The sequence below is a fragment of the Callorhinchus milii genome, unplaced genomic scaffold, assembly GCF_018977255.1.
Source record: "Callorhinchus milii isolate IMCB2004 unplaced genomic scaffold, IMCB_Cmil_1.0 Scaffold8, whole genome shotgun sequence".
NCBI classification, from domain to species: domain Eukaryota; kingdom Metazoa; phylum Chordata; class Chondrichthyes; order Chimaeriformes; family Callorhinchidae; genus Callorhinchus; species Callorhinchus milii.
The window spans coordinates 12,806,976-12,831,006 of NW_024704749.1; the positions used below are offsets into that span (position 1 = coordinate 12,806,976).

Sequence of the window (24,031 nt, forward strand, 5' to 3'; positions counted from 1 at the left end):
GGGGGGGAGGTGTGTGTGGGGGAGGGGTGGGTGTGGGGGGGATATGTAGTGTCGTGGAGTCCTGTAGCTCAGTGTTTAGAGCACTCGCTTTGCAAGAGACCTGAGTTCAATTCCAGGCAGAGGGCGAAACCTCGGGCAAGTTTCCTTACTCCACACAGAGCCTAATAATAATCCCTCCAAAACCAAAAACAATAATAAATTGGTCATTTTCAATTTACGACTGTTTGTGGGACATTGCTGTGCGCAATTGGCTGCCGCGTTCGCCCACAAATATACAGTCAATTCACTTTACAGTATAACCTGTGAAGCGCTTTGGGACGTCCTCCCGACGTGAAAAGCGCTATATCAAATGCAAGGATTATTATTATTATTATATGTGGAGTGGGAGGGGTGTGCGGGGGAGGAGTTATGTGGAGGGGAGGGGTGTGGGGGAGGGGTTAGTGGGGGAAGAGGGGGCTCAGTAACCTGCAGGTTGGCCCCCCTTGCGAGGGTCTGACTGCGCTGTCCACACATCTCCGCTCTGCACGATGGCCTGGACTACCGCCAGGGTGTCGGGGGTCATCTCGACACAATGGTTCCTCTCCCTCAGCCCGGCTGTCACCGCCTGTCACACACACACCCCGTCACCGTCTGTCACACACACACCCCGTCACCGCCTGTCACACACACGCTGTCACCGCCTGTCACACACACTCCGTCACTGCCTGTCATACACCACACACTGTCTCACACACCGCATCACCGCCTGTCACACATACACTCTCACCGCCTGTCACACACACACCTGTCACACACACACCGTCTCACACACACACACACGGACCTCTTGGATGTCATTTTCAACCAATGTCACATTGGGTAAGAGTTGATTGTGGAATCGCGGTTCGTTCACAGCTCTCCTCACGTCATAACCAAACCATAGCACGTTCATGATCACCTGGAAACACACGTTTTGCTTAAGAGTCTCCAAACCAAGCTGCAATTTCCACGTATCCCACCTACGCATGGAAATCCCAGAGATAGATTGTTTAAATGGAATGTTCTCTCTCTCTTTGGAGGGATACATCCCACTTACCTACTTCCGGAAAGTATTAGGCGCAGGTTGGCAAGAGCCAAGGCTTGGGGAGCCCCAGAGTGTGCGTTGGGGTAACTGCTGGAGTTTAATCAGCTAAAACCACATAGATTGTCATTGAGAGAGAGAGAGAAAACGAGAACGCTGTCTGGTACAAATGTCACCTTGGAGCCAGTTCGGTGCCAAGGAGATTCTGGTTCATACACAATCACGATCAAACACACACAGTCACACAACAACAACAACTTTACTTATATTGCATCCTCACGCAGGGTAGCATCTCAAAGAGCTTAACAATGTCAGAGCCTGACTCCGAGCTGGGGGATGGGGGAGGTGGCCGTAAGCACGGTCGAAGAGGAAAGTTTTCAGGCAGGACTTGAAAGAGAAGAGAGAGGGGTCAAGGCAGAGGGATTGAGGGAGCGTGTTCCAGAGTTTTGGGGCATAGTGGCTGAAAGCACAATCTCCGATGGTGGGGCGGAGGGTGTGAGGGATGGGTAGGAGCCGGCGCCAATCAAGCGGAGGTGCCGGGTGGTGGATTGGGGGGTGAGGGGGTCGGAGAGTTAGGGAAGTGCCAGAGAGTGAATGGATTTAAATACGAGTGAGGATCTTCACAGTTGATCCGTTCAGTGATAGGGAGCCAGTGGGGCCTGGCCAGAACTGGTGACACACACAGTCATACACACACACACACACACACAGTCACACACAAGACACACACACAGACATGAGGACAGCCTGACCAGAGCGGTTGCTGTGGGGATCTTGGTTCCTCCTGAAGCTCCCACCACCATCTTCACCCTTTGCTGTTTGTCCAATATAATGGCTGGGCACATAGAGGACAGGGGCCTTTTCCCTGATAAAGAGACACTTTGCAGTGTTAATACATGGGGTTGGAGTTTGGGGCTTGGAGTTGAGGGCTGGAGTTGGGACGGGGTTGGGGCCGGGGTTGGAGGCTGGGGTTGGGGGCCAGGGTTGGAGATTGGGGCCGGGGTTCGGGGTTGCGGTCGGGGTTGGGGGCTGGGGCCCGGGGTTGGGGATTGGGGGCCGGGGATTGGGGGCCTGGGTTGGGGGCTGGGGTTCGGGGCTGGGGTTCGGGGCTGGGGTTCGGGGTTGCGGTCGGGGTTGGGGGCCGGTGATGGTGATATACAGACCTGGGCGGATGAAGTTGGCTTCGCTCGGGGGGACCCCGAAGCCGTTGATGCTGAAAGGGGAGGAGAAGTCATCCATCTCGTCATTAAACAGGATCCCGTTCGTCGTTGACCTCACGTTTGAGCCAAAGCTGTGAACAGAGAGAACACCAGGGTCTGTGGCCAGAGGGAGTGAGACAAAGACAGAGACAGGAGAGAGAGAGAGGACACACACAGGCACACACACACACAACACAGTCATACACACACACACAGTCACACACACACACACACAGTCACCACACACACACACAGTCACACACACACACACACAGTCACACACACACACAGTCACACACACATACCAGTCACACACACACAATCACACACAGTCACAAACACACACAGTCACGTACACAGTCACACACACACACAGTCACACACACACAGTCACACACACACACAGTCACACACACACACAGTCACACACAGGGTAAAGGTAAAGGTCTCACTATTGGTTAATGGTGCTGGTGGCTGACACTGCGCCTCCGTCCTGTGCCACCACCGAGAGGTGAGAGGTGCCGTGACTGTCCGGTGTGTAGAATTCTGGCTCATAGTAACTCACTGGGTGTGTGGTGTTGTCCGTGATTTTATCCCAAAGCTGAGATGCAAAATATTCTGAGGTCATATTGGAGATGAGCTGTTAGAGCAAAACAGTGTCAAAATAGTGGGAAACAGGGTGAGAATTGATATTAAAGGGGCGGCATTTAAAGGGCCAGCACACCTCGGTGATGTTAACGTATCGTGGGTCTCCCATCATACTCCTCTTTGCAAAGGCAAATTTAAAGGCTTCGACGATGCGATGGGATGTCAGGGCCCTCTTGGCCGCTGTGGAAACACTTTCCGGAGAGAAATGATAACCTAGGAACAGGGAGAGAAGTTTGCATTGGGGTGAAATTAGAAACAGCCACTGGGAGCTGCTGACACTGACCGGCTTCGCTCGGATGGGAACAAAGTGGGAAAACCATCACAACTACACAATCAATAACAACTCGAGCTTGTCTGTTCTGTCACATGATCCAGTCGGCCGATGTTAGGAGGTTGTTGTCTCGCTGCCCTGAGTTGAGATCAAGGCTTGTGCTTCCCTTTACCTCGGCACAGCAGAGGGAAGAGGGACAGGCTGTCAGAGTGAACGCCAGGAAATGTTTTGTTATCCAGGAGTAATTAACAGCTGGAAATAGGTTATCAGGGAGGTGGATTGGGCTGATAAATCACTGGAAAAATCTACAATCCACCAACAGACTCCTGACCATTAAACAAAACAGGTTGGACTGTTGGACTCCAATAATAGACGGCAATGATATGCGGTGGTTGAGAATGTCTGTTATGGTTTGTTACGCTGTGTAAATAGACAGACATGAGCTCACCCTTCAGAATGTTGAGGATGAGGCCGAGCACAGGTCCCCCAGATGGAGCGTTGGGGGTGACCAGTGTGTAGTCACCCAGTGGGAAGCTGAGCAAATCCTCTGACAGCTCAGCCTTGTAGTCTGCCAGGTCTTTGAGGGTTACGATTCCACCTGGAACAGACAGAGATACCCATATCATTCCGTTACCAGGGGAATCCCCCATCACTCCCTGTTACCAGGGGAATCCCCCATCACTCCCTGTGTTAAACACTGAGCGGCTGTCACCCACCTGCCTTCCTGATATCGGTCACTATCTGCTGTGACAGGGATCCGGTGTAGAAGGCATCAGGCCCTTCTTCGGCCAGAATCTGATAGGTTTCAGCTAATTTGGGGAATCTGATGATGTCATTTTCCTGGAGTATTTTCCCGTTGGAATTGCAAAACACCTCACTGTGGGGAGAACACAGGAGCACAAGAACCTTTCACAGGAAATGTCTGGGGATAGTGAGCAAATCATAGAATCCATAGAATCATACAGCACAGAAAGAGGCCATTCGGCCCATTGTGTGTGCACCGGCTCCGAAAAGAGCTTCCAACTTCATCCCACTGGCCCACTTTCTCTCCATAGCCCTGCATTCCTGTCCTCCCCAAATACCCATCTACTTCTCTCTTAAAAGTTGTTGTTGTCTAACTCCTCTTGGAGTCTGGTGCTATCCTCCTCACCATCAACTACTTTTCCTAGCTCAGAACTATCTGCAAATTTGGAAATTGTGCTCCCTATATCCAGGTTCAGCTTGGAAAGAGCAGTGGTCCCAAAACCGACCCCTGAGGGATACCACTACATACCTCACTCAGTCAGAAAAGCAACCGTTTCCTACCACTCTCTGTTTTCTGTCTCCTCGCCAGTTCTGGATCCGTGTTGCCACAGTCCGTTTAATAACGTGGGCTTCTATTTTGCATATAAGTCTCTTATGTGGCACTTTTGTCAAATGCTTTTTGAAAATCTTGATAAACTACGTCTACTGCGCTACCTTCATCCACCCTCTTTTTCATCAAAAAATTCTATTAGGTTTGTCAGACACGATTTGCGTGTTGACTGTACTTTATTAAACCATATTTTTCTAACTGAGAATTTATATTGCCCCGAATTATAGTCTCCATAAGTTTCCCTACTACTGACGTTAGGCTGATTGGCCTGTAGCTCTCAGGTTTATCCTTCTGCCTTTTTCTGTATAGGGGAGTAATATTTGCAACCCTCCAGTTCTCTGGCACACAGCCCCCACCCCCCCACTCCAGTGTCCAAAGAGGATTGAAAGATTATGGCCAGAGCCTCCGCTATTTCCACCCTCGCTTCCCTCAGTAACCTGGGATGCATCCCGTCCGGACCAGGTGCCTTATCTATGTTGACACCAACAGCCCTTTTAGTAAATGTGCGAATGAGCGAGTAGGTGGGTGAATGATCTTGGTCGTGAGGGAATGAATCAGCCGCTGCCTTACCACAGCGCTGGGTCCCTCTCGATGTCTTGCTGATATTGCTTTATGGCTTTGCCAAGCGCTGCACTAACAGGGAATCCGTCTCTGGCCAGTTTGATGCTCGGCTCAAACAGCAATTTCCACGGTAACCGGCCATGTCTCTTGTGGGCGAGTTGGTATCCTCGTATTTCCCCGGGAACCGCGATGGACAGACCTCCTGTGGGGCAGCCACACTGTGTCATTACCCCCCCACACAGTGTCATTGCCCCCCACCACCACCCCACACTGTGTCATGACCACTCACCCCCACACAGAGTGCCATCACACCCACCCACAGAGTGTCATTACTCCCTCCACACACACAGTGTCATTAACCCCCCCCCCCCCCCCCAACCACACACACACACACACACACACACACAGAGTGTGTCTGACCCCTGACCTTTGAGTGACAGTTGAGTGTCGTTCCCAAACATGTCCTCAGTTGCATTTCCTGGAGCCACTTCTCTGGAGTTAATGAACTCAGTTTTTCCTGAAAATCAGATGGGAAAAGATCCTACGTTAATTGCTACAGGAAACATCTCAACATCACAGACACCGACATCAGCACTGGGTTTCCCAGCTCACAAGTGGGAGCTGAACCAGGGGTTACAGTCAGAGACGAGGCATTGAAATCACAGACTGACAAGACTTGGACTTTTCCTGTGGCTGTGATCTGTTTTCCTCTGAACAAAAAACACGGTTCCCAGCACAGCCCCCACCCCCCACACCAGCCCCCACCCCCCACACCAGCCCCCACCCCCCACACCAGCCCCCACCCCCCACACCAGCCCCCACCCCCCACACCAGCCCCCACACCAGCCCCCACACCAGCCCCCACCCCCCACACCAGCGTGCATACCCAGCCCAACCCCCATCCCAGCTCTCAGCCCCCACACACAGTGAGGTGTGTACTCACTTAGAGCTGAGACCTACCTGTGTTGGCGTTGTATATAACCATCATCAGGCCCCCAGCGATGCCCATACTGTGCACGTTGCTGAGGCCGACACACAGGAGGCTGGCGATGGCGGCGTCCACAGCCGAGCCGTTCATCTGCAAGAAGTCCCTGTAGCAAAATCAACTCCAGACGTCAGACATGTGTCCGTCCAGCCTGAGCCCCCACTCCCACGCCAGCCCCCAGCCCCACCCCCCACGCTAACCCCCAGCCCCACCCCCCACGCTAACCCCCAGCCCCACCCCCCACGCTAACCCCAGCCCCACCCCCCACGCTAACCCCCAGCCCCACCCCCCCACGCTAACCCCTAGCCCCCACCCCCACGCCAGCCCCCAGCCCCCACCACACGCCAGCCCCCAGCCCCACCCCCCACGCTAACCCCCAGCCCCACCCCCCCACGCTAACCCCTAGCCCCCACCCCCCACGCCAGCCCCCAGCCCCACCCCCCACGCCAGCCCCCAGCCCCCACCACACGCTAGCCCCCAGCCCAGCCTCCAACTGCTACACCCCAGACCCCACCCCCCCAGCTCGCAACCCCCACCACAGCCGTCAACCCAACCCAGAGCCCCGCCAGGAGCTGAGAGTAAAATCCCCAACAATAATGACCTCTGGCTGACCTCATGGTGACCTCTCACTGACCCCACATTGACCCCACACTGACACCTCGTTGACCTCACGGTGACCTACCTGCCGACCTGGGAACAGGTGATGGTGTCGGAAGCGACCACAGCGTGGCTGTAGGTGTTGGGGGTAGATGCGGAACCAAGGCCCAGGGTCAGTCCCAGGGTCAGAGCCAGGCCCAGGGTCACCCCGGCCACCAGCAGCCCCAGCGCAACCTTCAGCCACTTCCTCATTGTCCTGAGGGTACAGAGTGGGACGTTACAGCACTCGCCTCACAAGCCAGAGGATCTGGGTTCGATTTCCGGCAGTTTCTTTGCCTCTGTGTTTGGGAGCTTGTAAACCAGACGTCAGGACAACCAGCAAATGGGAATCATTGGGTTTCAGGCGATTGAAAGCCTTGGCTTTGCTGGTATCAACACCCATATCCATCACTGTGATCAGCCAGTGACTGACACATGCCTCACCATGATCGGGCAGATAGCACTCTCACCCCCAGCCCTACCCTACCCACCCCCCCCAGCCCAGCCCTTCCCAACCCCCCAGCCCTACCCACTGCCCTACCCACCCCCCCCAGCCCTACCCACCCCCCCAGCCCTTCCCAACCCCCCAGCCCTACCCACCGCCCCTAGCCCTACGCAACATCCCCCAGCCCTACCCACCTACCCTCAATCCTACCCACTTCCCCCAGCCCACTGCAGAGGCGTGTGGAGTAAGGAAACTTGCCCAACATGTCACGCTATCGGGAATGAAACCCAGGTCTCTCACTTGCGAGGCGAGTGCTCTAACCACTGAGCTACAGGACCCCACACGCCTCAATAATAATCCTAGTGTTAAGATACAGTACCTCATTACAGCATCGAGACAGCTCAAAGAGCTTCACAGGAATCAAGTATATTTTGTAGCCAAACACAACAGGTGATTTACGTAGAGTGATGTGGCATGAACAGCCGTACGGTCAGTTTGGCTGGGACCCTGGGACAGGAAAACCCCCTTCTCTTTTCAGAGAATGCCACTTGAACTGACCGCGCTCAGTGTAACACCTTCGACCAACATCAGGCCAGTTGTGAACCTTTGACAATAAGCTCAGTGCTTCTCACCTGCTCACCAGCCACTGTCTGTAACAGTCACACTGACACCAGCCGTTGCCTGTAACAGTCACACTAACAACATCCTCTGCTTGTAACAGTCAGAACCGTTCGTGTGACGATTTCTAACAGACACACGTTAGTTAAAACGCATCAGTTTCCAACAGAGAACCCATCACTTACTTTATTGATGTTTTAAAAAAATTCCCAAAATATATTAAAACATACATTTCAGCAAAAACACAGAAAATAAAATTAATTTAGGTTTTTACCTCGTTTTTGATTTAACGTCATGAAAATCCAGGAGGAAAACAATTGGGATCTTGTTGCTGGGAATGAGGAGTGCTGCTAGTTGGGCTGAGGATATAAAGGTGCTAAGGCGTGTGAAGGGTGGGGTAGGGGGGGTCAGGCCTGGAAACAGCCCAATGACAGAGATTTCTGGAGAGAGGCACAGACTCTGGAATCAGTCTGTTAATATTTAACATGGGCAGACTGAAGGTCAGATTGACAATGTAATCATTTACTCTTTCATTTGTTAAATTTAAGCAGTAAATCATTGACACTGAACTTGAGCTTTTTCACTTTTACCTGATCAAACAGAATGGGTGTCAGTTTGATTATTTGATATCGGTACCTGGGTCAGTGTCCGCCGGTCAAGGGTCACCAGGCAGGGTTTCAGGGTCGGCGGTCACCAGGGAGGGGGTCAGGGTCGGGGGCACAAGATGGAGATGAAGATGGAGACCATGCCCACCACTCCACCTGCCTGGGATCCCCTCACCGTTGCTCTGTGCTTTGGCTCCCTGGTTGTAACCTGTCTGGCTTTAATGTTGGTCTCGGTTTGGTGACCATGGACCCAGCCCTGGTAGCTCAGTAATCAAGGATGGGGCGGGGGGTTTGCGAGTAACCTGCCGGGGTGGCTGCGAGGTCTGGGGGTGGGGGGGGGGGCAGTAACTTGTGGGGGGCGGCGGGGGGTGGGGTGGGTGTCCAGTGTAGCTGTGATATCCATGTGGTCGTGGTGTGGAGGTGACCACATACCCAAGTCCTTGTGGGAGTTCAGTAACCTGTGGGGCAGTGTGTCCTGTGTGTGGCAGGCAGGTGGGGTGGGGCTCAGTAACCTGCCGGCCGGCCCCCCTTGCGGGGGTCTGACTGCGCCGTCCACATGGCTCCACTCCGCACAATGGCCTGGACCACTGCCCACGAGTCAGCATGAGCCACACAATGGTTCCTCCTCCGCAAACCGTCGCGTACAGCCTGGAACACAAACCACATCAGCACTGAACCCGCGTCAGGGATAATCTCTAGCCCTGGTCCCAATTCTCTCCCTGCAGAGATAACATGCCACAGACACACAAACACATGAAAAGATACAATACTTTAAACAAGTTCAAGAATCACACTTTCCCTGTTTGCTGAGCTAAGAACGTCCAAAGCAAACACTCAGCGCTGAACAAGCTGATGATAGCTAATAGCTAATATTGACACATGGCATCAGCTTGTTTTCGTGTGACAAGCGAAGTAGCTTCCTCACCCAGGATCTGTCCCCTCATTGGTTCTCTCACAGTATACCTGCCCAAGCCTGGCAGCCCCCAACCTGTAAACACCCGACAAACAATTACTGACAACAACAGCAGCTTGCACTTATATAGCATCCTCCATGCAGGGTAGCATCTCAAAGCGCTTAACAGTGGTGGAACGTGACTCCGAATTGGGGTGGGAGGTGCCTCCCGCATAGACAACCCCCTGCCTGGGCTTAAACTCTGGCAGAAATGTTGTCAATAAGACAGGCTGGATTCCATGGGGTATTTTCCAGCAAGTGTTGCATCGGGTTGGAGTTGAGATGGGTTGGGCTGAGTTAGCGTGTTGAGTTGATTTGGGGTTGAGTTGGGATGAGTTGGGTTGAGATGGGTAATGTCGCATTGCTTGTGTCATGTGTGATTGTGTTGTTATTGCTGATATTGGGGAGTTGTTGAAGCCTGAGCGCTGCATGTGAGAGGCTGGACAAGTGCTTGTTGTTCTTGTGTTGAACACGGAGTGAAACAAAAGCCATGAACAGTCACAGACTGGGCCTGATCCCCACTGATGTGATGCCCTGTAACAATGTGAGTTGTGCATCACTGGATTAGGGTGTGATATGCTCTCAGAGTCCCTCATTAATAGGATGTAATAATAATAATCCTTGCATTTGATATAGTGCCTTACCACGTCTTCGAGAAGTCTCCGCACCAAACTCCACACCCCGATTACTTCAGTCCTGGCCAAACTCCACTGGCTCCAGTCATAGAGCGGATCCACTTCAAGATCCTCACTCTAGTGTTTAAATCTATCCATTCCTTGCCCCCTCCCCATTTCTTGAAACTTCCTCTCTCCCCACAGCAGTATCCGCTGCCTCCGCTCTACTGGGTCCGGCCTCCTCCGTGTCCCCGAATCCTCCACTCCACCATCGGTGACCGTGCCTTCAGCCACTATACCCTGAAACTTTGGAACTCCCTCCCTCAACCCCTTCACCCCGCCACCCCTCACTTCTTCCCCATCTTCAGGTCCTGCCTGAAGACCTTCCTTTTCGAGCCTGCCTACGGTCACCTTCCCCCTCCCCTTGGTTCGGTCTTGGGCTCCGCCATTGTCAAGCTCTGAGACGCCGCCCAGCGTGGAGGGCGCTATATAAGTGCAAGTTGTTGTTGTCTTAAAGCGCTTCACAGAATATACTGTAAAGTGTACTGGCATGGCAGCCAATTTCCTAACAAATCACATTATAATGTGTTTTATCTGTGACCATCTCATCTTAGATTAGATGATGCTTTCACAGATTTCAGCTGCATTATGTGGTTTTAACTGGTTAGATTCCAGCAGTTATCCCAACACAGACTCTGGGCTGCCCCCCCTCATGCCTTGGATCCTGCCAACCTTCGCCTAATACTTTTCTGAATCATGTAAGCAGGATGCTTCCCTCCAGCGAGAGAGGACAATTCCATTCCAACAATCTATCTCTGGGATCTCCATGTGTGGTGGGATACATGGAAATCTCAGTTTGGGTTGGAGACTGTTAAGCAGGTGATGGTTTACTGCAAGTTGCTGACCAAACAAAATAACCATTTCACCGGGTCTAATGTCAGGTTCACACCTGCCCAGAAATCACCTGCTCAATATCCTCATCAAGTTCTGTCAGGTCGGGTAAGAGTTGATTGTGGAATCGAGGTTCGTTTACAGCTCTCCTCACTTCGTAACCAAACCACAGCACATTCATGATCACCTGGAAACACAGGCACAGAGTGAGCGCGATTGAGAGATTAACATCTGCTCCCAATAACCCTCACCTCAATCTGACCCACCAGAGCTGTCGCTGAGATGATCTTGGTTCCTCCTGAAGCTCCCACCACCATCTTCACCCTGTGCTGTTTGTCCAGTATAATGGCCGGGCACATGGAGGACAGCGGCCTTTTACCTGGTAAAGTAAAACACACAGTCACTGCACTTTACAGTATATTCTGTGAAGATGTGATAAGCGCCGATATCAAATGCAAGGATTATTATAAAGGGAGATGTTTCACATGGTTTAACCTCGGGCTCAGGTACAATGGAGAGAAATACCAGAACTTCCAAACTCACCATCTCCCCAGCGAGAGCGGGTGGTGTGGGGGGGGGGGGCTCTCAAACCAGTTTATACTCAAAAGTCTATAATTTAGACTCTATACTCAGTTTATACCCTAAAGTTCATTATACGGTTGTGAGAGACTCAGACCCAGTCTCCATCAATTAGCCTTTGGCCTCCCGAGGATATCCCCTTCCTGTGAGGAGGACAGCATGGACCTGATCATTTACAGGGGGAGGAGTGAGCCAAAACAATAGTCGCCTCCTTCCCCGCATCCCCTTCCCCCCTTCCCTGCCCCCTCCCCCACTTCCCCCCACCCCTCCCCCACTTCCCTCCCCCAACCCCCCTCCCCTCCCTACCCTGGTATAAGACCATCAATACAAGTAATACAATACAGACGGACGACAACACACCTGCTTGCAGTGAATTGGCTTCGGAAGCCGGGAGCTCACTGCCGATTACGACTTGGGGGTAGGAGAAGTCGTCCATCTGATCGTTGAAGATGATGCCATTTCTCACAGATCTCACGTTCGACCCAAAACTGTGGATTAAACCCTCGCGCAAACGCACGGGTACGTGAGCAACAGTCGTGAGAAACAGTCATGAGAAACAGACGTGAGCAACAGACGTGAGCAGTGCAGGAGGAATAGATATAGTATTGACTGGGTGTTGCTCCACATTAAGCCACCGCTCGGGGTACAAGCCCAAACCCACCCCCATTCTGTGCTCAGTCTGGCCTGGCACAATTGCTGTGAGGTTTATTGAAGGAGAAACCAGAAGCCAGATGTGATTTCTGCCTCTGATCAGTAGTCAATCCCTCCTCCCACACCCCACCCCCGAGAAGTGCCTGTGTGTGAAAGCCAGCATCAGGCTCAGCTGTGGCCCCCCCACTCCCCACCGTGCTCACAGCACCACATCCCAAACCCACGTCACTGCCTTCAGCAATGACAGGGCAGAGCCTGGAGCCACAACACACGCACACAGACACACACTCACACATACATACACACAAACAGACAGGCACACAGTCACATACACAGTCACACACATACAGTCACATACACTGTCACACACAGTCACACACATACACAGTCTCACACACACACAGTCACACACAGGGTAAAGGTAAAGGTCTCACTATTGGTTAATGGTGCTGGTGGCTGACACTGCGCCTCCGTCCTGTGCCACCACCGAGAGGTGAGAGGTGCCGTGACTGTCCGGTGTGTAGAATTCTGGCTCATAGTAACTCACTGGGTGTGTGGTGTTGTCCGTGATTTTATCCCAAAGCTGAGATGCAAAATATTCTGAGGTCATATTGGAGATGAGCTGTTAGAGCAAAACAGTGTCAAAATAGTGGGAAACAGGGTGAGAATTGATATTAAAGGGGCGGCATTTAAAGGGCCAGCACACCTCGGTGATGTTAACGTATCGTGGGTCTCCCATCATACTCCTCTTTGCAAAGGCAAATTTAAAGGCTTCGACGATGCGATGGGATGTCAGGGCCCTCTTGGCCGCTGTGGAAACACTTTCCGGAGAGAAATGATAACCTAGGAACAGGGAGAGAAGTTTGCATTGGGGTGAAATTAGAAACAGCCACTGGGAGCTGCTGACACTGACCGGCTTCGCTCGGATGGGAACAAAGTGGGAAAACCATCACAACTACACAATCAATAACATCTCGAGCTTGTCTGTTCTGTCACATGATCCAGTCGGCCGATGTTAGGAGGTTGTTGTCTCGCTGCCCTGAGTTGAGATCAAGGCTTGTGCTTCCCTTTACCTCGGCACAGCAGAGGGAAGAGGGACAGGCTGTCAGAGTGAACGCCAGGAAATGTTTTGTTATCCAGGAGTAATTAACAGCTGGAAATAGGTTATCAGGGAGGTGGATTGGGCTGATAAATCACTGCAAAAATCTACAATCCACCAAGAGACTCCTGACCATTAAACAAAACAGGTTGGACTGTTGGACTCCAATAATAGACGGCAATGATATGCGGTGGTTGAGAATGTCTGTTATGGTTTGTTACGCTGTGTAAATAGACAGACATGAGCTCACCCTTCAGGATGTTGAGGGTGAGGCCGAGCACAGGTCCCCCAGATGGAGCGTTGGGGGTGACCAGTGTGTAGTCACCCAGTGGGAAGCTGAGCAAATCCTCTGACAGCTCAGCCTTGTAGTCTGCCAGGTCTTTGAGGGTTATGATTCCACCTGGAACAGACAGAGATACCCATATCATTCCGTTACCAGGGGAATCCCCCATCACTCCCTGTTACCAGGGGAATCCCCCATCACTCCCTGTGTTAAACACTGAGCGGCTGTCACCCACCTGCCTTCCTGATATCGGTCACTATCTGCTGTGACAGGGATCCGGTGTAGAAGGCATCAGGCCCTTCTTCGGCCAGAATCTGATAGGTTTCAGCTAATTTGGGGAATCTGATGATGTCATTTTCCTGGAGTATTTTCCCGTTGGAATTGCAAAACACCTCACTGTGGGGAGAACACGAGACAAACAGACAGACAGAAGGTTTGACTATTCTACCACCAGAGGTTTGGTTACAGTTTTTCTTCTGTGCTCCTGAGGCTGTCATTGACTTTCCGTTGTGGCTAATTGTCTGACCTCAGTCACTCTCTGACCTCAGTCACTCTCTGTCCTCAGTCACTGTCTGTCCTCAGTCACTCTCTGCACTTGTCCAGCTGCAGCCATTGAATGTGGTTCAGAGATAACGAAGAATCTTTCCACAGCAATTAGCGCAGCTCAGGATTGAACAGTGACCCTACCAGAACAGCCAGTACAGTGCTCAGCCATCACCATTCACACACTCCAGCATTGATGGTTTCTTCTCAACGTATTCAAATACACCCTCAAGGGAACACAGTTCTCTCCCTAGAGGAAGGGCATCTCCATGAGTCGAGGATTCTTTCTCTGTCTGTGTGAGTGTCAGTGCTTTGGGACATCCTCCCGATGTAAAAGGCACCATATAAATGCAATCTGTTGTTCTTGTTGTGTGTGTGTCTCTTCCCACTTCTCTGACACTCTCTGTCTCTCTCTGTGCGCGAGGCTCTGCTACAGCTTTCCATGTCGTCATAAAGCTGCCGTGAGGGAATGAATCAGCCGCTGCCTTACCACAGCGCTGGGTCCCTCTCGATGTCTTGCTGATATTGCTTTATGGCTTTGCCAAGCGCTGCACTAACAGGGAATCCGTCTCTGGCCAGTTTGATGCTCGGCTCAAACAGCAATTTCCACGGTAACCGGCCATGTCTCTTGTGGGCGAGTTGGTATCCTCGTATTTCCCCGGGAACCGCGATGGACAGACCTCCTGTGGGGCAGCCACACTGTGTCATTACCCCCCCCCCACACAGTGTCATTGCCCCCCCCCTACCCCCACCCCCACACAGTGTCATTACCACCAACCCCCCCACACACAGTGTCATTACCACCAACCCCCCCACACACAGTGTCATTACCCCCCACACACAATATCAATATCCCCCACACACACAGTGTCATTACCCCATCCAGTGAAAGACACAGTCACACGGTGAGAGACACAGTCACACAGTGAGACACGTCACACAGTGAGAGGCACAGTCACACACACACACTGCTGTCTTTCCTGCTGCCCCCATGGCTCAGTGACAGGTTTTACCTTTGAATGACAAGCGGGTGTCATTGGTGAACAGGCCTTGTGCAGCCTCACCAGGAGCCACTTCTCTGGAGTTAATAACTTCAACCTTTTCTGATTTAAAAAAAACACAAAACAAATAACTTTGTCAGTTTGTGGGAAATGGATTAGCTTGACAGGGCTGGTTCACAACATGTCCAAGAGCAAGAGAGAGAGAGAGAGAGATTTGGAGAAGGATAGAGAGAACAAACTACCTGTTTGTGCATCATAAATGGTCATGATGAAGCCACCCCCGATGCCCACGCTGTGTATGTTTATGAGCCCATCACAGAGCAGGCTGGCAATGGCTGCGTCCACAGCAGAGCCCCTCCTCAGGATATCCCTGCAATCAGATCAACATCAGCTTCACAGCGGGAGGGCGGGAAGCAGAGACATTAGCAACCAAACCTCTAAATAAATCTCCTCTTTGTGGGATCCAATGTTTCTTTTTAACAAGGGCCAAGGATGAAGATGGGATCAGTAGGTGATCGAAGACAGATCTTCCTATCCCCCACCCCCCACCCCTGGCTGTGTGACAGCATCACCAACCAAACCCAACACTGCAACCCAACAACATATGGCGTGTTTACAACAACAACTTGCATTTATATAGCGCCCTTCAGGTGGTATAAAGTCTCTGAACATTTACTAACTCGATAACAAGTCAAGCACTGGGAGTGCCAGCTCCCCACTTGAATTGAGCTTATAAATACAAGTGTCCTGATGAAAAGCTTGTCTGTACTTCTGTGTAACTCTGCGTCACAGGCACTCGGAGCTCAGACCCGCCCTCTCCCTCGGTTACCGACCTGCCGATTTCCGAGCACTTTATTGCATCTGTGGCTACGACAGCATTCCTGAAGGAATGAGGAGCCTGTCCCGCTTGCCTGGACTTTGTCCCGAAACACAGGACCAGGATCAGGCAGAGAGCCACCAGGGTCACAGTTATGAAGCCAATCAGGCCCTTCTCCACATTCCTCATGTTTCTGCCGAGAAAGAGGGATCCGGAATCACACAATACAATACAATGTTACATCTGCGAAGCTCCGTTCACATTGGGAGGAGCGACACAGCCACCCTCAGTCCTCCCCACCCACCCCCCAAGCCGAAGAAAACGGTTCCCTTCGGAATGCTGATCAGACAAATCAGACGCAAAGTTTTGATGACTGTTTCCCCTCACTCCGGGGACACCATTAGCCTCAATTTCTTGGTGTCGTTGCTCCCTCTTACACCTGTGTTTTGTGTTGAACTCACTCACACTCTCTTTCTCTCTCTCACTGTCACTCACACTCTCTCTCAAACTCTCAATCACACTCTCTCACTCTCTCTCTCACTCTCTCTCACGCTTTCACACTCTCTCTCACACACTCTCTCTCACACATTCACTCACACCATCTTACACACTCTCATACTCTCACACACACTCTCTCACACTCTCTAACACCATCTCAACTCACATACCCTCTCACACTCACACTCTCTCACACCCTCTCACACTTACACACTCTCCGAACCCTCTCACACTCTCTCACACTCACACACCCTCTCACACTCTCTCACACTCAGGCAGTTACAGGTCACTGGTTAGGTGGCTTGGCGCTGTGCAGCACATTCCCACCTGTGCGTTAGGCTGTGAGGGGTCGGTCGAGCCTCCTCTCTGAGGCTCATCCTCACCTGAGACGTTAACTCAAGCTTCTATCTGACGGTTTTGACCCAGAGACACTTATTCTTATTTTTTTTAAAAAACTCCAACTTTCTGCCTTCCTCTTCCTCCCTGAGGCTCCGCCACTGTCAAACGTTGCCGTGTGTGAGGGGCGCTGAGTCCTGTAGCTCAGTTGTTGGAGTTCTCGCCTCACAAGTGAGAGTCCTGGGTTCGATTCTTGAGCAAGGTGAAACGTTGGCCAAGTTTCCTTACTCCACACGCCCCTGTTTACCAGCAGTAAGTAGGAACCCGGTTGTTAGTCAATTGGCGGATGGCTTTTCCAGGGGAAATAATCCTTTAAAAAAAACAATTTGGTCACTCAATCCATGACTGTTTGTGAGAGACTGCTGTGTGCAATTGGCTGCTGCGTTTCACCTACAAAATATACAGACAATTAATTTTACAGTATATTCTGTGAAGTGCTTTGAGTCATCACGAAGACATGATACCGCTATATCATAGAATTACAGAATTATACAACGCAGAAGGTGGCCATTCGGCCCATCGTGTCTGTGCTGACTCTTTGAAAAGAGCTATTCAAATCAATCTCACTCGCCCACTCTCTCCCCATAGCCCTGCAAACTTGTCCTCCCCAAATAATTATCTACTTCTCTCTTAAAAGTTGTTATCAAATCGGCTTCCACCACCCTTTCAAACAATGCACTCCAGATCTGAACAACCTCACTGTGTGAAAAAATTTCTCCTCACCTCCCCTCTGTTTCTTTTAACAACTATTTTAAATTGGTGCCTTCAGATTACCGACCTATCCCCCCAGTGGAAATGGTTTCTCCTTATTCACCCTATCGAATTCCACTCATGATTTTGAAAACTTGTATTAAGTTTCTTCTTAACCTTCTCTGCTAGAAGCTAGAAAATAATCCTAGCTTCTCTAGCCTCCCCTCATACTGAAGTCCAGCATTCCTGGTACCATCCTGGTAAATCTCTTTTGCACCCTCTCCAATGCCTTGACATGCTTCCTAAAGTGCGATGCCCAGAACTGAACACAGTCTCTAGCTGAGGCCTAACCAGTGTTTTATGAAGGTTCATTAGAACTTCCTGAGTTTTGTATTCTATGTCCCTATTTATAAAGCCATATCATATATATCGACTCTATATTAATTATTATCTTGTGTGTGGGGCAAGTTGCTGTTGTGAGCTATTGAACCCGGTGGGGGTGGGGGTGGGGGGGGGAGAATACAGCCCAGATTCTCACTATATGATGGGAATTCAGTGTCCAGGAAATTCTTACTTCAGTCAGTGTAACCCTGGTGATAGGATGGAATAGCACCTCAGCACTGTCCTCTTCTGAGCTGTGTGAACTGTCTGTGTGAGCCGGGGGTGTGTGTGTGTGTGTGTGCGTGAGCTGTGTGTGTGCGTGAGCTGTGTGTGTGTGTGCGTGAGCTGTGTGTGTGCGTGAGCTGTGTGTGTGTGTGCGTGAGCTGTGTGTGTGTGTGTGTGAGCTGTGTGTGTGTGGTGTGTGTGTGTGTGTGTGTGTGGTGAGCTGTGTGTGTGTGTGAGCTGTGTGTGTGTGTGTGTGTGTGTGAGCTGTGTGTGTGTGTGTGTGAGCTGTGTGTGTGTGTGTGTGTGAGCTGTGTGTGTGTGTGAGCTGTGTGTGTGTGTGTGGCTGTGTGTGTGGCTCTGTGTGTGTGTGTGGCTCTGTGTGTGTGTGTGTGAGCTGTGTGTGTGTGTGTGTGTGAGCTGTTGACTTGCCAGACACACAGTGGCGGTCTACCCCCCACCCAACACACACGTTATGCTTTGTTGGGACTGTGCTGTGCAGTGCTGCATTGTGTTTGTGTATATGAGCTGTTGACTTGCCCAACATTAGCCACACACACACACACACACACACACAGAGCCACACACACAGCCACACACACACACACACACACACACAGAGCCACACACACACACACACACAGAGCCACACACACACACACACACACAGCAACACACACACAGAGAGCCACACACACACACACACACACACACACACAGCCACACACACACACACACAGAGCCATCACACACACACACACACACAGCCACACACACAGCCACACACACACACACACAGAGCCACACACACAGCCACACACACACACACAGAGCCACACACACACACAGAGCCACACACACAGCCACACACACACACACACAGAGCCACACACACAGCCACACACACACACACACACAGCCACACACACACACACACAGCCACACACACACACACACAGAGCCACACACACAGCCACACACACACACACACAGCCACACACACACACACAAACACACGCAGCACACACACACACACACAGCCACACACACACACACACAGAGCCACACACACAGCCACACACACACACACAGCAACACACACACACAGAGCCACACACACACACAGCCACACACACAGAGCCACACACACAGCCACACACACACACACAACCACACACACACACACACACCAACACACACACACACACACACAGCCACACACACACACACAGCCACACACACACACACACAGCCACACACACACCACACACACACACACAACCACACACACACACACACACACACACAGCCACACACACACACAGCCACACACACACACAGAGCCACACACACACACACACACACACAGCCAGACATAAGTTATCCATTATTATAAATTAATTGTTTGTAAATCTGTTTGTATCTGAAAAGCTTTTCCTTATGATTCTCGGTTCAGACCTTTTGAAACTTACGGATTTGAAGTAACTCTGTGTGTGGGGGGTGGGGGGGGGGACTGTGTGTGCATGTGTGTGTGTGTGTGTGTGTGGGAGGAATTATGTGTGTGGTGGTGGTGGGGTGTGGGCTGTGAGTGGGTCAGGGCTGACCCCAATGGCTGGGAGTTAATTCCTGCCAATATAAACAGGAGTTGTGGCCGGACGCCAGGATTATTTATATCAAGGACTGGTTATTATCAGTGAAAGTGTTTACTCTGCATTTTTTCACTTGTGACTGTCATAAACAGCTGAACCCTGGCAACCAGCATTGCCTCAGCCATTGAGAGATTATAACAGGGCAATGTACCTGGAATGGGGGAGGGGTTGGGGAGGGTGAATGGAGGAATATCCTCGGAGTCCAGGTCCTGTGTGTTTCTTTACACTGCGCTCATGGGGAGGGATTAGCCTGTCTGTCCCTGTGGGTCAGGGATGGCAAGTGGGGCTGAGTGTGGAGTGCCCCTCACACACACCCACACACGGGAAATACTGCGTGTGATAACCCTGAATGTGTGTTGTTGTGGGAGGATGAGTAACTCAACAACAACAACTTGCATTTATATGGCACCTTCACACACAGCAGCGTCTCATAGCTCCTGGGAGCAGTAGGTACAATAGACACATGGCTTTCCGAGGGTCGCCCTATTGAAGGCCAGAATCTGTTCTGTGTTTCACTGGACTCTGTTTTTCCAACAGCTCGAGCCGCTGAAATCCTCTGAGAAGCTTTGCCGACAACTCATCTACCACCTGATGCCACATCCACCGGGCACAGGAAGTGGCACAGGAGGAAGCCATGGCCACAGCAACGCCAGGGCCTAAACTACCCACAGGGGCCGACAGCTTGTAATAACCATCAGTAAACGCACAGCGTGTGCGTAAGTCACACTGACTCACAATCTCAGCCCAACACCGGTGGCTGTGACGGCTGTGATCGATCCCATGTTAGTGTCTCCTCACGGCAGTTGGTCACCAAGACTGATTTGACCACTTGTGTTTGCTGATGTAGTCTGACAGTCACCAGGCAGAGAGAAGTTTCCTATTGCTCGCTGGGGCGGGTGAACTTCAGCACCAACAGGGAGGTGAATCACCTGTGTCAGTGTTCGCTACCTTATCGTCTGTGTGAACACCACAGGGTCTGACACCAACTCTCATTTTTAGCCGTCAAACTATCCTTGATGGGAGTTTGGAGATAAACAACCATGGTCCCAGCTTCCTTGGGCCACTTTAACCCTCGCACTTATACCACTGAGAATAAGAGTCACTAACATTGGCACAGGCTGGTCACAGTGCTCAACAGCAATAATGAGCACTGAGGCTCAATAGAGCATCATGTTATAGTGTCAACTGTGGGTCCCAGGAATCTGGGATGGGGCCGGGAATCTGAAGCCCATTGGCTCCCAGCAGTTCCCTCTGAGCTGCCCGGCTCCCCCAGGCAGTCACAGTGCGGAGTGTCGGCTTGAGGCTGTGACTGCTGGAGACTGGAGAGACACTGAGCACCAACAGCTACAGTCACTGGGCTGTTCCCATAGCAACAACACCGGAAATTCACATATCATTCCCAAGGAAAGCAACAAAAACTCTCTTCATTCATTTTGTTTCACCCAATAACCCTTGGCTTAACTAGTCTTGACACTTAAAGTCATCGCGTTGTCACTATCCTGGCCACATTTATTTATGTGTTTATAGACACCCCTAACCTCCGCTGCTGAGAACTGGTCACTGAGCCCTTTACACTCAGAACGACCAGCAATTGGGAGTTTACTATATCACGTAGCAGACTGTGTTTAACACACTCTAGCCCACGTGGGTCTTGTTTAACACGCTCTAGCCCACTTGCGTCTTGTGTTTAACACGCTCTAGCCCACGTGTTCTGCCTATTATCCAAACCCTGGGAGTAGATTGGGGCCTTGTGCTTATCCGCCCTCACTCACTGGCCAATCTGTTTTCTCTTTTCCCAGTTTAAAAATTACACGGCAGAAGGTCCTGCTCAGGGACTCGCTAGACCTGACAGGGATGTCACTATGTGATTTATTCCCTAGAGCTGCACGGAGATGCCCTGGTCTCCATTGACCTGAGCTTCGCTGAGCTTCCACCTGCTTGTGCCCTTCCTGGCTTCTCTGCCCAAACTCACTAACCTGGCGCTGAATAGGAATCGGAGTCATCCTCAAGGACATGATGGAGACCATAAAGGAGCTGGAAAAGTTCCTGTCGCTGACCTGGATTGACCTCGGCAACAACACCGACAGATATTCGCTGTCACAGCCGCTGCTGGTCGGGCTGTGGAGACGCTGCAGCCTCCAGGGCGCCATGTCCACCATCCCCGAGACCACTGAGGGTCTGAGCTGCAACCTGGCCGTGGAGCCTTCACCCAAACCACAGGGGGAGCCAAGGCCGGGAAGCGCTTTCACACAGACCTTATCACCAGCAAACTGTGCAAGGTGACTGGCCAAAGGGGTTGGAAACGAGAGGTTTGAACTTTGAGAATGCGGAAGGCTTTCCCGAGGGAACGTTCGGGCCGACTCGAGCCACAGCAGGTTGGGAGCCCCATTGGTTTGTCAACTGTCGGTATCTGAGAGCCTGCCATCAATCAACACCATCAACCCATCACACAGAGCAGTAAAGGCACTTACATTGTGAGACGATGCAGTGGACAGTGATGCCGGCATTGGGAGATAGAGAAACCACTTTCCTATCGACAGACGAAATCTCCTCTTTCATATTTATACAAACAAGTCTTCACGGAGAGTGAGACATAGTGACTAAGTGACCAAGGTCGTGGTTACGGATCAGAAGTAGAACAAGAAGTAAAGTGGGCCCAGCTCTCACCCTGGGCCTGTCTCACAGTCTGTCCCTCTGTTGCTTTGTGTTTGTTAATCTCCCAACAAACAATTAGACCATTGGCTCAGCCAACTGCGGAGCATGTGACTGGGGGAAACTGCAGTGTCAGGACATGGAACCATTGGCTTCATTGGAACTAATGAGGTTTCTCCAGAGAACACAGCTTCGTGACCAGAGAGCATCATTTTAATTTCTCTCATGTAAAACAGCTGCTGCCTGTCCAGGCCTCCGCTTCCCCTTCACTCCGTGTATACACAATCCCACCTCCCCTCTTCATTATGTCTTTTTGTAAAATTAAATCATTTATCTTGATACATTTAAGTTTTATAACTAGATGATTGATTTTGACTTCTTAATGGGTTGGAACTGGATTATTGAACCTTTTTGTACAATGATGTGTTAAATTGTGATGTTTATCAGAAGTGAGCAGCCGCCAGCTGTCACTGACTGTCCATCTCCAGCCCCAGCTACAAACAGAATTTATGCGTTTTGCAGTTATTAAATTTATTGGTCCAATAATTGTAGTTATTTAAGTGAAAATCAGTTTTCCTTAACCATCACTGTACAGACCACAGAAAATCAACCCATTAAAACCTGGGTAAGAAACACTTTAAACCACTTTAAGAGATTTTTTTACTTTTAACTAAAATTTTTACGTTTAAAATTACTTTGAGGCCCACAACAAAGTGCGGAGTGTGTGCTGCCATATAACTTCTCTCCCCAATTTCCAAGCTCCAGTCAGTCAGTCACCCAAAATGATGGAGCCAGAGCAGCACGTGGAAATAGTGATGATGTTACATCAGGCTCAATGCTACGACTGTACAGTCTTTCACCTCCAAGGGCAGTCAACTTGCTTTTAGTCAGTGCATTAAGTGTTATTCATATCTAATCACATCCGTCTCCAGCAGCTGGCGCCAGTTGCTTATAAATGACCAATTGTGTTGGATGGGGTCAGTATGATGTCCATGTTGGTGGTTTTACTGATATCATCCACCCCACGCAAACTGCAGAGTAACATGGACCCGCTGGACAGGTGCTGTGATCGGTGTAGAGCAACTGTAAATGTTATAGTACCACAAAAATTGTTGTGTCTCTATGTACTTCAATAAAAAGTTTCAATATGATTATTTACCCCCATCGTGTCTCTTCTTTCTTCCGGGGAATTAGTGTTGAGCAGAGCCACACCGAGCATCATGTCATCATAAACCTCGCTAAATAAAGACTGTTCAGTCAGATTCCTTCCAATCACATAAACAATAATCCTGACATTTGATATCGCAGCTAATTGCAGTCCAAAGTAATGCACAATCTAACCCAGAATCCACAGGTCTGAAAGGGAGTCACAAGCTGGTGTCTCACCAGAACCTGCCCCTCATGAGCTGTAGATCATTTAATCTGCTGAGGAGGATTTGCAAACTGCCCTGAGGAAGGTAACAAACTGGAGGCGGCTCCCGGGGTCTCAGCTCAATTAGGCAGAATTCACAATCCAACTCAGACCAGATACACAATAAACATTGCTCACAGATCAGCCCAAACTTATCACCACCGGGGACTCCCTCCCTCCACGGCAGCTGCACAGACTGCGCTGTGATTCAGGTTCATCGGATCAAACAGAACCCATACCCGATTCCCCACCTGCACCGACACCGACTGCTGGTCGCTATCCGTGAGGAGATGTTTCCAGTTACGAGTGGTCAGTTACCC

At 50.9% G+C, this 24,031-nt stretch overlaps 2 protein-coding genes across 3 annotated transcripts; both read right to left on the minus strand.

The window, feature by feature from the left end:
* Positions 1-431: 431 nt before the first annotated feature.
* Positions 432-8,274, minus strand: LOC103173721 (glutathione hydrolase 1 proenzyme-like). 2 transcript variants are annotated; one of them, XM_042337812.1, is made up of 13 exons: positions 8,052-8,274; positions 6,761-6,931; positions 6,054-6,184; positions 5,521-5,610; positions 5,103-5,295; positions 3,895-4,055; positions 3,627-3,776; positions 2,984-3,120; positions 2,712-2,899; positions 2,224-2,351; positions 1,813-1,925; positions 824-937; positions 432-604 (listed from the first exon to the last, which is right to left on the minus strand). In XM_042337812.1, the coding sequence occupies exons 2-13, from the start codon at positions 6,925-6,927 to the stop codon at positions 458-460; spliced, it is 1,719 nt and encodes a 572-aa protein (XP_042193746.1). In that variant the 5' UTR covers positions 6,928-6,931; positions 8,052-8,274; the 3' UTR covers positions 432-457. The 2 variants fall into 2 exon arrangements, with proteins under 2 accessions (XP_042193746.1, XP_042193747.1); XM_042337813.1 differs by lacking the exon at positions 8,052-8,274 and having other exon boundaries at positions 6,761-7,206.
* Positions 8,275-8,886: 612 nt separating this feature from the next.
* On the minus strand, positions 8,887-16,790 carry LOC103183976 (glutathione hydrolase 1 proenzyme-like). The gene is made up of 12 exons (XM_042337490.1): positions 16,638-16,790; positions 15,238-15,365; positions 15,008-15,097; positions 14,485-14,677; positions 13,687-13,847; positions 13,419-13,568; positions 12,776-12,912; positions 12,504-12,691; positions 11,779-11,906; positions 11,106-11,218; positions 10,913-11,026; positions 8,887-9,030 (listed from the first exon to the last, which is right to left on the minus strand). The coding sequence occupies exons 1-12, from the start codon at positions 16,685-16,687 to the stop codon at positions 8,887-8,889; spliced, it is 1,596 nt and encodes a 531-aa protein (XP_042193424.1). The 5' UTR covers positions 16,688-16,790.
* Positions 16,791-24,031: the final 7,241 nt, after the last annotated feature.